At 34.9% G+C, this 14,126-nt stretch overlaps 1 protein-coding gene across 1 annotated transcript in view; it reads left to right on the top strand.

The window, feature by feature from the left end:
* Nox4 (NADPH oxidase 4) overlaps nucleotides 1-12,119 on the top strand; it is a 171,519-nt gene extending 159,400 nt beyond the window's left edge. The window contains exon 18 of the mRNA XM_090349138.1: nucleotides 11,622-12,119. Coding sequence (XP_090205264.1) covers nucleotides 11,622-11,742 — 121 coding nt within the window. The 3' untranslated portion in view covers nucleotides 11,743-12,119. The remainder of the gene's footprint in view (nucleotides 1-11,621) is intronic.
* The last annotated feature ends 2,007 nt before the right edge of the window (nucleotides 12,120-14,126 follow it).

The following is a 14,126-nucleotide window of genomic DNA, read 5'->3' as shown; positions in this document are numbered from 1 at the left end:
TTAAGTTAGGTTAGACACTCCTAAGTACAAAGGTAATACCTGGTGACTCTTTTTAAAATCAATTCTATTTGTCTGATGTTGGTGAACTCAGGGACAGGGAGCTGTCAGGGAGCCTGTGTGCTCATGTCTGGCATGCTAGCAGTTTGAGTTCCACTTCTTGTTTTTAGGTGATTAAATGAAGATAATAGTCTTACAGACTTTACTTTCCAGGCTGGCTTTGAACGGCAGTCCTCCAATCTCAGCCACCTGAATAGCTAGAATTATAGGCATGAGCTACCACCACCCAGCTTGTTATCAATTCTTAAGAAGTATATGTGTGAGCAAATATAAATCTCCATATATGTGTTCATTTAAATCTTGGGTTTTGAATGTTATTGAATGAATCTACAGTAAAAAAAAACTATTTTCCAAATCACTATTTATTTATTTATATTGTATTTTATTGTTGAGGTGATTACAAGGGGTTACAGTTGCATTTATCAGGTAGTAGGTATATTACTTCTTGAACATTAATACCCCTTTCCATGTTTTTATTCCAGTTTCCCCACACCCCCTCTCAATCATCTTGTTTTACCCTTCCCTATTTCAAAAAACAAATTAACATATATACCGTATATCAGGTACCAAATCACTATTTAGTGATTCATATCCCCAGCATAGATAATATCCATGTAACTTTACCTCATAATATTATAGAATATGGATAATTTGTTTATTGCCACCCCAACTATGAGTTAGGGTATTTAGATCACCTCTAATTTGTTATCATGTCAAGAGTTTCTTACTATATTTCTTACCATAGTTCCATCTGTACATATATTCTCATATGAAAATTTTACAATAGACTAGGGTCTGAAATTGTTAGATCAGAAAGTATCATATATATTTTTTTCTTTTTTTGTGCCAGTACTGGGGCTTGAACTTGGGGCCTTTGCATTGTCCTTGAGTTTTTTTGTTTGATGCTGGCACTCTACTATTTGAGTCATACTTGTGGTTGCTTTGGTGATTAGTTGGAGATAAGAATCTCACAGTCTATCTTCTCTGGTCTGTCTTTGAACTGTGATTCTCACATCTCACCCTCCTGCTTGAGCTATCAGTACTGGTCTCAGATACAGAATTTTAAAAGCTGAGTACACTTACTTTCCATTTGTACTTGAGAATTTTTTTTTCCTTCTGTGGCTTTTAGAAACAGAACATAATGTGTGATTTTTATATATAACTATGAAATTGAAATTATTCAGTCATCATCATTATTTTACAAATGAAACTCAGTCCCAACAGATCAAGACATTAAAACCTTTTGCTAATGTGTCAGAGCCCAAAGATGAGCCCAGATTTATATCTGAACATGTCTCCCGGAAGGATGCAGCATTAGTATTCAAAGAAACTCCCACATCTGATATGTACAGTGCAGCACATTGTTAACTATACTACAGTAAAACGTTTGATAACTCATTCTCCCAAAACATACAAAACTATTCTATTTCTTTGTAAAGTGCTTAGTATTTAATAATGTCAGAAAAATATTTATTGTGTCTAACCTAATTCTGTTTGCTATTGTTTGTGTTTGTCCCCGGCATGCCAGCATATCTTTGCTCAGTTCTCAGAGTATATTAATTATTTGGGCAATCAGACAAGGTCAGAGAAAGAGAACTGCTTTTCATTTTTACCTTTTTCATTTCTCTCTGTTTATTAAATACTATAGCTTATGAGGAATGTAAATATAAATACAAAGAGAATAGTGCTTTTATACTTTGAATCAAGCTGTGCATTAAGACTATGACTCTAAATTCCTGGCAGCTGCTTTCCATACTTCATCTTTCTGATCTGCCTTGCCTCTGTTTTAAATGAAAACAGAAAATGAATTGTTCTGATTGTGTTTCTTTTCTCTGGACAGGAAAAAACAGTCTTCAATAATCAGTAAATTTCTGTTTTGTTATCCCTTCTTTTGTTCTTTCCACTGCTGAGGACAGATCTTAGCCTCTCAAGTGATTTTCCAAATCACCCTATGCCCAAGACCCTCATACATGGTTTTCTTTAAATACTTAATTCATTTTCTTTTAAGCAATGCTGGAGTATAACTAAGAGCCTGATCTCAGTCTGGTTGAACAAAGCTTCTACCTCTCCTACTGTTTAAAATAAGAAATACTTCATGGACGGGAGCAAGAGGCCTAATGGAAGAGTGCTTGCCTAGCATGCACAAAGCCTTGGGTTTGATTCCTCGATACCACATACACAGAAATAGCTGGAAATGGTGCTATGGCTTAAGTGACAGCGCACTGGCCTTGAGAAAGCCCAAGGACAGTGGTCAGGCCCTGAGTTCAAGCCCCAAGAGTGGCAATGAAAAAGAAAAAATAATTTGTTGCATGAGTACCGTTTGCAAAAGGAGAATAAATGATTCATTTTGGATGGAATATTTGAAACCAAATATTTGTTTTTTGCTTTACCATATTGTTTTTAAAACAGTGCAAATATATTCCAAGAAAGTGACATATACAAACAAGCAGGAATATCTATACTCCTATCTCACTAAGCACACATTAAACTAAAATGAAAAAGATAAAGACAATCACTGCATGCTGGTAAGGGAAGCAACACATAATGAAGATACTAAGAGATTAAGTATATATGCACATTGTTAATCAAAGGGATTTAAGGTATTTACAGAATAGTCTTTCCAGCAACTGCAGAATACATGATCTTTTTTTTTTTTTTTTTTGCCAGTCCTGGGCTTTACCTCAGGGCCTGAGCACTGTCCTTGGACTTTCTCAAGGCTAGAGCTCTACCACTTGAGCCTTAGCACCACTTCCGGCTTTTTTTTCCCTGTGTATGTGGTACCGAGGAATCGAACCCGGGTCTTCATGCATGCTAGGCAAGCAATTTAACCACTAGGCCAACTCCCGGCCCCTACATGCTCATTTTTTTGCAGATTATGGAACTTTCTCTATAAGATATTTTAGGTCACAAAGTAAGTTATAACAAATACCAAAAGTTGAAATACTTTCTGGCATTTTATCATATCATAGTGGAACAAAATTAGAAGTCAATAAGAGAAACTACAAGAATATTAAAATACATGGACACTGAAGAGTACACTTTTCAAGAATCAGTGGGCTTTTGAAGAAATTTGGGATGCGAATTTGTTTTAAAACTTAGAAACAAATGAAAATAGCAACATAAAATAAAAATTCTCAATAAAAATTTTACAAACCAAATTAAATCACATACTAAAAGATCATACGTACACCATAATCAAGTTGGTTTGATTCTAGCGCTCCAACTAGCATACGCAAACTCAGCATCTTTTCATAAAAGTCCTCAGGAAACTAGAAATTGAAAGATTATATCAAAACCTAATAAAATCTGTATATCACAAATCTATATCCAAGTTATATTAAATTGTATTTTTACATTGTCAAAGCAGTTCCTCTAACATCAGGAATAAGATGCTATCCATGTTCACTACTCATTTAATATAGTACTTGAAATTTTAGTTAATACAGCAGAGCAATGAAGTGAAATAGACCTAAGACAGTGGAGAAGTAAAATTGCCATTATCTGCAGATGACAACCCTTTATATATGAACAAACCCATATACTCCAACATGACTTTTAGATCTGATAAGCAAATTCAACAAAGTAGCTGAATTAAAAACAATGTACAAGTAAAGAAGTTTTCATGCATTAATAATTTACCTTCTGAGAAAGAAATTAGGAAAACAATCCCAGTTAGAATAGCCTCACAAAAGAACAAAATGTCTAAGGAATAAAGCATAAGTCAAAATGTAAAACACATCTACCTTGAAAATGATTAAAACACTGAAAAAAGAAATTGAAGAAGAATAGAAGATGAAAATCCCTTCCCCATTGAGGACCTAGCACTTAATTTTGTTTAAATGGCTATATTACAAAATATGATTCTCAGAATGGCATCACCATCAAAATACCAATGACATTCTTCATAGACTTGGAATAAATAATCCTGAAATATGTGTAGAAACACAGAAGACCATGCTTAGCCAAAATATCCTAAGCAATGATGGATGTATCCCAAAGCCCAATTTCAATAATACTATAGAGCCATGTCAACAAAAAGAGCATGGTATTACCACAGGATAAGAAAACTAGGCAAATAAAACAGTGGAGGCCCCAGCAAAATCCCAAGCATTCACAACCCCTTGGGTCTCAACGAAGGAACAAGGATATATATTGGGCAAATTGTGTTTACAAATGTTGCTGGGAGAATGAAATCAGATCACTTTATCTATATAGATATAGACCTATAGGTATATATATTCAACTCAAAATATGTACAACAGCCTAATATAAGACTTGAAACTCTAAAACTGTTATAGGAAAGCATAGTGGAAATATTTCAATATATCTGCATATCTAGGAACTGGTGGTTCAGGCCTATAATTGTAGCTAGTCAGGAAGCTAAACTCTGAGGATCTTAGTTCAGAGCCAAACACAACAGGAAAATGTGTGAGACTCATGTCTCTAATTACCAAAAGAGGAGCTGCTGTAAAGCAGGCCCTAAGTTCAAGCTCCAGTACCAGCATCCACACACAAAATCATATATACACACAACCACTAAATACATAATAAGTTGTAAAATAGCACTCAATGAGTGATATCAAGAATTGACAAATGATATTGCATCAAACTAAAATGCTTTTTCACACTAATGTAGGCAGTCAACAATGTAAGAGTACAGTTTGAAGAACAAGAAAAAGTACATGCCAGCTGTTCATTCAACAGATGAATACCCTGAATCTACGAAGAGTCTTAAAAAAATAAACACCAATGAACGTGTAATCCAGTCAAAAACTGGACAAGTGAACTGAACACTCTTCAAAAAAGTACATATAGAAACAAATACATGAAAAATTGTTTGGCATCTTCAGCCATAAGGGAAATGTAATTCCACATTACATTAATCTACATTACATCTATCCCCAGGCAGAATGACTGTAATTAAGAAAACAAGAAGTGCTGGCAAAGGGTAGCAATATAGATTTGTAACCTGTATTAAAAAACTAGAATTACCATTGCTATTTTCATGATATATAATTTATTCTCATTACATACACCCCACCATCATCTTTCTTACTTCCCCAACTTCTTTTCACTGTGGGGAAGAAATTTGTTTGTTTATGATATGGATTTTGAACTCAGTACCCAATACCCTACCTCTTGAGGGAGCCACACCTCCAGCTCTTTTCTTCACCTTAGTTATTTTTGGATAGGGGCTCATATTTTTGCTCCAAATCAGTCTCAGTTTAATCCTCCTACTAGTTCCTTACTTGGGCCTGCAGGCACACATGCCACATTAGGCTGAGAGGGTTTTATTTATTGTTAGCTTTTGTTGTTGGGGCTAGCCTTGAACCATGATCCTTCAGATTAAGTAGCTAGAATTATAATCAGTAAGACTTATTTCTATTTTCATCTATTTTAAAATGCTTTAAACTTTACATTGGGTGTTTATCTTTGACTTTTCTGTTATTTAGAAGTGTACTGCTCACCAGCATAGTAGCTCACAACTGTAATCCTAGCTACTCTGGAGGCTGAGATCTGAGGATCAAGGTTCAAAGCCAGTGGGCACAAAAGGATCTGAGACTCTAATCTCAAATTAACCTCTAGAAAACGGGAAGTGGGGCTTGGATTGAGGGAAGGGGGTAGCCTTGAGCTGAAGAGCTCAGGGATAGTGCCCAGGATGAGTAGTTCAAGCCCCATAAACCACAAAAAAAAAAATGTGTAGTGCTCATTTTCCAAATGTGTGGTGATTTTTCAGTTATTTTTTAAGTTCTTTGTAGGTTAATGGAGATTTAACATAAAAATATACTCATGTTGATTTCTTGAGACATATTTTGTTGCCCAGGCATATTTTGCTGCTCTATCTGTGTGAATTCTCAGAAACAATTTGTTTCTTTCTTCACTGTTGGATAGAACGTTTTGTAAATGTCAATTAGTTCTAATTGGTAGGTAATGTTTTTTTCAAGTTTTGAATGCAGTTACTGATTTTCTGTCCATTTTTAGCAATTACTAAGACAGGAATATTGATATTGTCAACTCTAATTCTGGATTTGTATTTTTGCCTTTTTGTCCATTTTTGCTTTATGTGCATTGAACCTTTACATTATAGTGTTTAAACTATACATTTAATTTAATATAAAATAACATTAGATTTAAACAGTGGCTTAATGTTGGTTTTAAGTATTTGCTCATTCTAAATTTATCTTTCTATTCAGATTTTATTGAATTAATTGAAATTTTCTTTTTTATGAAAGAATTTATTAATATTGAGTTTTTCATCATATTTCAGATGTCATGTTTAACAAACAAGAATTCAAGAAAGGAATCTATATAATCACTGGCACATAGATTTTAGAACATAATTAAAATTAGACTGAGGGTTTGTATGTCATAGAAACATATTAATTTAAGAAATAAAACATTATGTCTATAGAGTCATAAATTTTTATGTATATGTAGTTATCTTTATATCTCCAATACCATATCTATAAACTTGGTTACCCAAATATTGAGTCATTGGCTCTTGTACTGTTTGGATCTAATATCCACATATTAAGGATACCATGTGCCTTTTGTTCCTTTGGTCTTGACTTATCTCCTCAACATGATTTGCTCTAATTTCATCTACTTCCCCACAAATACCATTATTTTATCTTGTCTGTTGGCTATATAGAATTCCAGTGTGTGTGTGTGTGTGTGTGTGTGTGTGTGTGTGTATACAATGCCACATTTTTTTGTATCCATTCATCTGCAGTAGGGCCTCTGGGTTGTTTCTAGCACTTGGCTATTGTGAATAGTGCAGAGATGAACATAGCTGAGCAGGTGTCCTTATCATATCCTGGGTTATGTTGTTCAGGGTAGATGCCCAGGAGTGGTATGGCAGGATCGTAGAGAAGGTAAATTTTCAGTTCTTTAAGAAATCTCCACACTGCTTTCCAGACTGGCTGAACTAGTTTACATTCCCACCAACAGTGTAGCAGGGTTCCTCTTTCTCCACAACCCGGCCAGCATCTGTCATTGCCTGAGTTCAGAATATTTGTCATTCTAATTGGTGTAAAGTGACATCTTAGGGTTGTTTTTATTTGCATTTCCTTTATAACCATGGATGATTAGCATTTTCACATGTTTTTCTGCCATTTTAACCTCTTCTTTTGATAAGTCTCTTTTTAGTTCTATTTAGTGAATGGTTTGTTGGGTTTGGAGGGGATTGGGTTCTTGAGTTCTCTGCAGATACTGGATATTAAGCATTTGTCTGATGTATTATTGGTAAATGAATTAATTGAAATTTTTATAATGGTACTTTTCTACCATATTGACATGGTAGCCACCCTTGGATATTTGTTTTTTTTCTTTTGTTATCTGCCCTACATCACGGATTTCCACAGCTTTCTGCCCCCTAATATCAATTGCGAACTTCTTAGAAAAGTATGACTTTTTTCCCAATAGCTTTTTTTTTTTTGACGTGCATGGGGCTTGAACTCTGGGCCTGGGCATTGTCTCTGAGCTCTTCAGCTCAAGGCTACCCGCCCTACTCCTTGAGCTACATCCCCACATCTCATTTTATAGTAATTAATTGTAGGTAAGAGTCTCATGGAATTTATTGACCAGGCTGGCTTTGAACTGCAATACTCAGACCTCAGCCCCGATAGCTTTTTTATTATCCTTAAATAGTTGCACAAAGAAGTTATGATTCATCAGGTGAGTTTGTGAGTACAATGATTCTTGTTCAATGTCACCCCTTCCTCATTCTCTGTTATCTCTTCAAATGCCAATTCAAAGCCTCTTTCAATCTATATTCATTTTCACCTGTGTACATTGACTATTATAGCTCTTTCTAAAACCTTCTGGGATCCAACTTTTTTTTTGTCAGAAGGCCTTAAGTTAATTCTGATTGAGCTAAAATTGAAGCAATGCTATTGTACATATACAATGTATGCACATCATTAGTTTATTGAGAGCCACTTGAAATCATTCCATACCTCTTTCTGTATTTCCATTCAGCCATTGTTGCATTCATCTGATCTCTACATAGACTGTAAACCCTGTTTTGACATTTTTGCTTGAAAAGGAAGTCTTGTGTTAAAGAGAAGACTAGAAATTAGGGCAGAAAAACTACCTTATATTTAGTCACAGATTTATGACTTTGGGGCTTTTTATTTCTCTGTGTACATTTGAATTTCCACTTGATTTCAGTTACCTTTTTTGGGGGGAGGAGATTTTTGTCAGTGCAGCTATTTTGCAAGAAATATATTTATTTGAATTGTCTTATTCTGAGAAGTTTTTCTTCCATTTCCATTTCGAACACATTTCTTTTTTGCACACTAACTGCTTGGTATAGCACATCAAATATTTTGGTTTATCTTCTAAACATTTTGGCAGTGGCATCTCGGTGTTGCCTGACATGCACCATTTATGACAAAAACCTATGAACATACCCTCTTTGTATAGTATTCGGTGAGTTTCTTCGTTTTCATTACTTGAAAATTTTTTCTCTTCAGGATTCATTTTCAGCATTTCATTATCAGTTGACTTGGTTTTCTTCATACTGGTTTTGTGACTTGGGATTTCACTTGTAAAATTCACTTGTGAATTTGTTGGTATCAAATCTGGAGATGCTTTTGATAATTCCTCTCTCCACCCCCTCGTGCTGGGCCACCATTACATTTATGTTCCACAAGCTGCTATTGTCTTACAAGATACTCTTCACTTCTGCTCTGCTTTCTCTTTGTAGAATACAGTTTGTATTGATTATAAAGCTCAGTTTTTAAGTGTATTCACTTCACTTTTGTGTGTAGTATTTCTTCTATGCTTTTTATTCTATTCATTTACTCAGTATTTATTATTACAAAAATTAGATTTTATTTCTAAAATTTTTATTTGGGACTTTAAACTCATCCTCCATCACTCTTCTACTCCATGAATCCTTTCTTTGAACATAAGAAATGTAAGTATTATCAATATGTGATAATTATATGTTTTATTTTTATAGGCTTATTTCTATTGAATGATCTTTCTCTTTACATTGCTCTACAAAAGTTATTTTTTAAAAATTACAACTGTGGTATATTAAATAAAAGAAACTTTCTCCACATTCTGGAAGCTAAAAGTTCAAGTTCAAAGTGTCATTAATCTTAATTTCCCTAGGGACTCTTTTTGTCTTGCATATAGCTGTCTCTCTGCCTTCCTATAACATCTCCATGTACAATCCTAGTGTCTCATTGGCTTATACACATGCCAGTAAGATTTTGCTGAGGTCCACAGGGATGATCTCATGAATTCATCACATCTTTAAAGTCAGGTCTCCAATAAAAGAAAACCACATTCTGAGACACTCTAGTTACAGCTTCCATGGATCAATTTTTTTTTCTTTTTTAAAGATTTTTTTTATTGTAATTAATAGAAGGGTTACATTATATTCACCAGATGGAAGGTACATTACTTCACAAACATTGATACCCTTTCTCATGACATGGTCCCCATTTCCCTCTCCCGTTTACCCCCCCCCGATCAATTTTTAAAGGAACTTAACCAGCCTGTAAGAATTTTTATTATAGTTCATGTTTGCTTTTCTTTTGAAGTGTGTGTGTGTGTGTGTGTGTGTGTGTGTGTGTGTGTGTGTGTGTTGTTAGGAATGGTTGCAGCTACATACACCCAATCCTTCCTATTATTATCTGATGCTACTCATTTTAGATGCTAGATTTGACTTATTCTTTTCACTTTTATTGGACTTGCTCAGGAAGGTCATTTATTATTTTGTTTTCAAAGCTACGTTAAGATTCAGTAGTACAGATATGGACTAGCCTGCAATGTAAAGCCAATTTTCTGAACAACCTTGGCAAATAAGGTGATGCTTTTCTGCGAACCCTGTCTACTGCTCTGCAACTGTGATTACCTCAGTTACTGACTTGCTCAGAGCCTTGCATCAGCTCAAAGAATTGTTTGGACGGTGGATCCCTGGACATTTCTGCAGCTAATTTCATACTCAGCCTCCTCTCACATATGGGCAGATTACTCATTGAGGATTCTTCTCTGTCAGACACTAGATTCTCTTGTTGAGTTTGTCTTTTCCCTTCCATGCTCTGCTCCTCCACAGCTTTCCATTTCTTTGCTTTCCATGAACTCTATTCTTTGTGTAGTCAATCGAATGAGTGCTTGCCATTCTGTCACTGGTACAGCCGGTAGACTGCCTGTTTGGAAGTGAGAAGAGACAAGTGCTAGACTTTGCTTGCTTGTGTTGTCTTTTTTTCTCAGAGATCTTTTCTCTATGCTCAGTGTCTGAAAACATTTGTTGCTTTTGTTGCTGTTGTCCTTGCAATATCACAGCTCAAACCAAGGGCCTCACACCTCACACATGCTAGACTGTACACTGCCACAAGAAACCTCAGTAGTCCTTTTTTCAATATTTTGAATTTTTTGTGTATCAGTACTGGAATGTAAACTCTAGGCCTTGTGCTGTTGTTTGGCTTTTTCACTCGTGACTGGTGCTCTGCCTCTTGAGCCAAACCACTTCCATCTTTTTGTACTTTTCCTAGTTCTTCATATAATTTTTCAAGGTAAAAAATTTTAATGGAATAAAGTTTTAGTATGCATTTAAGTATTCCTCTACGGTAATCAGGAACTACTCTATTTGTTCAAGATGTGATAGAAATGTTAATCACATTGATATCCCAGCAAGAAACAAATACAAATCAAGACACTTCGGAGGAAGATCAACCTGCCATACTCTTCCTTCCCTATTTATTGTTTTTTAGAGATGTGTATTACTTAATTACTGAAATTTTATATTAGGAAGTGAAGCATCTGTTATAACGTGATATTTGTTACATTTATTGTTGTGCTTTCATAACAAAGAATATACCCCTATTCATATGTTGTATTCCATATGGATATAAATTAACCACTTAAAATTATCTTCTCAAAAATTGGTAATATTCCTTCTTTCATTGTATTCACTTGGAAACATTAGATCAAAGTCTGTGTCAAGTGGCTAATTAAGAAAGAATTAGCAAACCAGTGCTATAATTGCAGCTACTCAGGCTGAGAATCATGATTCAAAACCAGTCTGTGCATGCAAGTCTGTAAAACACTTATCCCCATGAACCAGCAAAAATGCTGGGAATAGAAGTGTGACTCAAGTGGTAAAACAACAACCTTGTGTGAAAAAAAGCCTAGTGTGAGTCCCAGTTCAAGCTTCTATACCAGCACCAAAAAATAAATTTAAAAATGTCAGCAAACTAAAATGTTTTTAGCTGATGACACCTATGGATTATTTGGATTATTTTTCTTAATATACCGTTTAGTTTGACAAATAACATGAAATGAAAACAATCCTAAGACACACTGCTCAATCTTTGATCATGAGCAAATTCGTACCCATATTTACCTTTTCTGAAATGGCTTGAATTCCAGTATGAAAAGCACAAGATAAATGAGATACATTTTTCTGGTGGTCATTGATGATAGAAATCACTGGAAAATAGTTTCCAGTACACAAGATAATATCTTGCATTCTTGCTTGTAAAGCACACATCATGTCACTTCTTAATTCTCTACCTGATTTTCCTTCTCCTCCTTTCTCTTTCCAGGAAAACAGTTGGTGTTTTCTGCTGTGGACCCAGTTCAATTTCCAAGACTCTTCACAGATTGAGTAACCAGAACAATTCCTATGGCACCAAATTTGAATACAATAAAGAATCTTTCAGCTGAAAAACTTGGAGGTGAAGCCGGAGGACTGAAAAGAAGGAAAGTGTGCAATGTCTAAGACTTGGAAACTAAGCTGAATCAAACAGCTGTGTATGCCAAAGATTAGCAAGGCTGTGTTTATTTTTCTTATTTATGATAATTTAAAATGAAAATGCAGAGAACATGTCAAAATGACAGGTCATATTTCGTGTTTAATCTGGAAACCAGAGGCCCTGAAGAATATTAGAGGAGATGATCCCCTTTTCAATACTCAAATTAAAAGAACACGATTAGATGCACACTATTGATTTTTATGGCAGATTCAAGGGCACCCTAGTGAGAAGCTGGACATAATCGAAAGCTGATAGCTGTGGTCCTCCTTAAATTGTTTTTGCTTGAACAAATGCAAGATTGAATAAAATTAAAAATGCATTGAAACTTAGATTGTTTTCTACATTGTGTATCAACAGAGTAGTTTAAATTTGGAAAAGTTGCTGGAAACTGTATCTGATATTTGAAAATATAAAACAGGATTTGTTATTGATACGGGTACTTTGTGACAATATCTAATTTTCCTCACTACTGATATAATACCTCTATTTGATGTTTCCAGACTGTATGCTAACTGAAGCTTTTATATATATTTCTGTCTCTGTCTTTGGTCTAGGGAAATCTGCCTTTGTCGCAAACTTTAGATATAATGGTTTAAGAGGTCCTTTCGATCTCCAGTTTACTTAATCTACTATTATTGATAGAAATGAAATGGCACTATTGTAATTTACAAAGGAGCACATATGCTAATAACTCATCTTTTAAGCATTTTGACCTAATTTTCACAGAAAAACCTTGTCTTAGTGTGTAGCCTCTAAAATGGCCTTGTTTAATTTGCACATGAAATCTGAAAGGATCACTTAATGCAGCAGATTCTGAAATATACGACCTCATTCTTTTGTTCCACAGTAGTTGATGATGGTGATTTTGAAAATGTGGCTGTATTCCTGAAAAGGGACTTACTGCTTCAGTTGAGATGAAAGTAGGTGTATATTGCTAGTTATTTCCATTTAAGTGTAGATTTAAGAACATTGCTGTTTTACAGTTTGGTATTCTGATGAATTACGGGGTTTTTAAGTGAATGTTCACACCATGTAGTTTGATCATTTCCCTCTGTGGTCCCTGGCTGGTACATTCTTAACTCACCTGAAAAGTCTACATTACCACCTTAAAAGAACAAAGGCATCCATACAGTTTAATCATGTTATTTAGTAGACATATAACAATAGTTATTAAATATAACACATTACTGAGCTCAGCAGTTTCACCAATCTTGCCTTTGTTAAACATTTGCACATTACACATAATATGGTAGATGCTACTGTCATTTATTTGCTGTGATTCATCCATCATGCATGCTCAACCATCCAACACTTAATGATCATAAGCATATGTACTTGTAAATATTTCTTCATTTCCTTTGAATTATTCTTTCAAAGATGACTTGGAAAAAAAGGATGGGAAATGTGCAATGCTTTTACAGACTGAGCTTTAAAAGCATATTTAATAAGTAGTACATCTTGGCAATACATTCTAGATTAAAAAAGAATTTTCATCAGAAACACAGAACAAAATGTACTAGCAAAAAAGAAAGTTGAGCCAGGTGCCAGTAGCTCACTCTTATAATCCTAGCTATTTCAGGAGGCTGAGATCTGATGATCAAAGTTCAAAGCCAGCTTGGGCACAAAAATCCCAGAGACTCATATCTCTAGTTAACCACCAGAAAGCTGGAAGTGAAAGCTCAAGTGGTAGAGCAGTAGCCTTGAGCTGAAGAGCAAAAGGATAGAGGCCAGGCCCAGAATTCAGGCCCCACAACTGACCAAAAAAAAGAAAGAAGAAAAAAGCAAGTTGAGCTGATCTAGGCTTTGTGTGCAATTCTGATTTCCTTACTATCACAATTTATTTATGTAATTATGTTAAAGCATCTAATTGCAATAAGACAGAAGAGGTTCCAAAAGAATGCTGATAATTCAGAGCCAGTTAGCTCTGCTAGATGGGGTCCCTTGTGTATTCTAAATTTCAGTATCTTTTCAAACATTGAAGTGTCCAACTGAATTAATTTTTGTTTCTCTGGATAGAAAAGAAAGATTTCATCAGGAATATTTAAGAGGGTTTTATTTGGTTTTGAATGATTCTATGGGAAAAATTCTTGTCATACATATCTTAAATCATGAATTTCAGTGGCCATAAATATTAAAATAAAAATGGTGTCCTTGAAATTTATAAAAGCCCAACTTACCTTTGCAACAAATAAAGCCACAATGATGGATCACAAGGCAGTTGAAGTGGGAAGACCTAGCCAGGACTTAGCATGTGAATACACATTGCATGACTGCTTATGGAATTTGAGTTCTGGT

The sequence above is a fragment of the Megascapheus bottae genome, chromosome 16 (assembly GCF_031878675.1).
Source record: "Megascapheus bottae isolate mThoBot1 chromosome 16, mThoBot2.hap1, whole genome shotgun sequence".
Lineage (NCBI taxonomy): Eukaryota > Metazoa > Chordata > Mammalia > Rodentia > Geomyidae > Megascapheus > Megascapheus bottae.
Note: the sequence above shows the minus strand (reverse complement) of the source record. Positions and strands in the feature narration are given on the sequence as shown.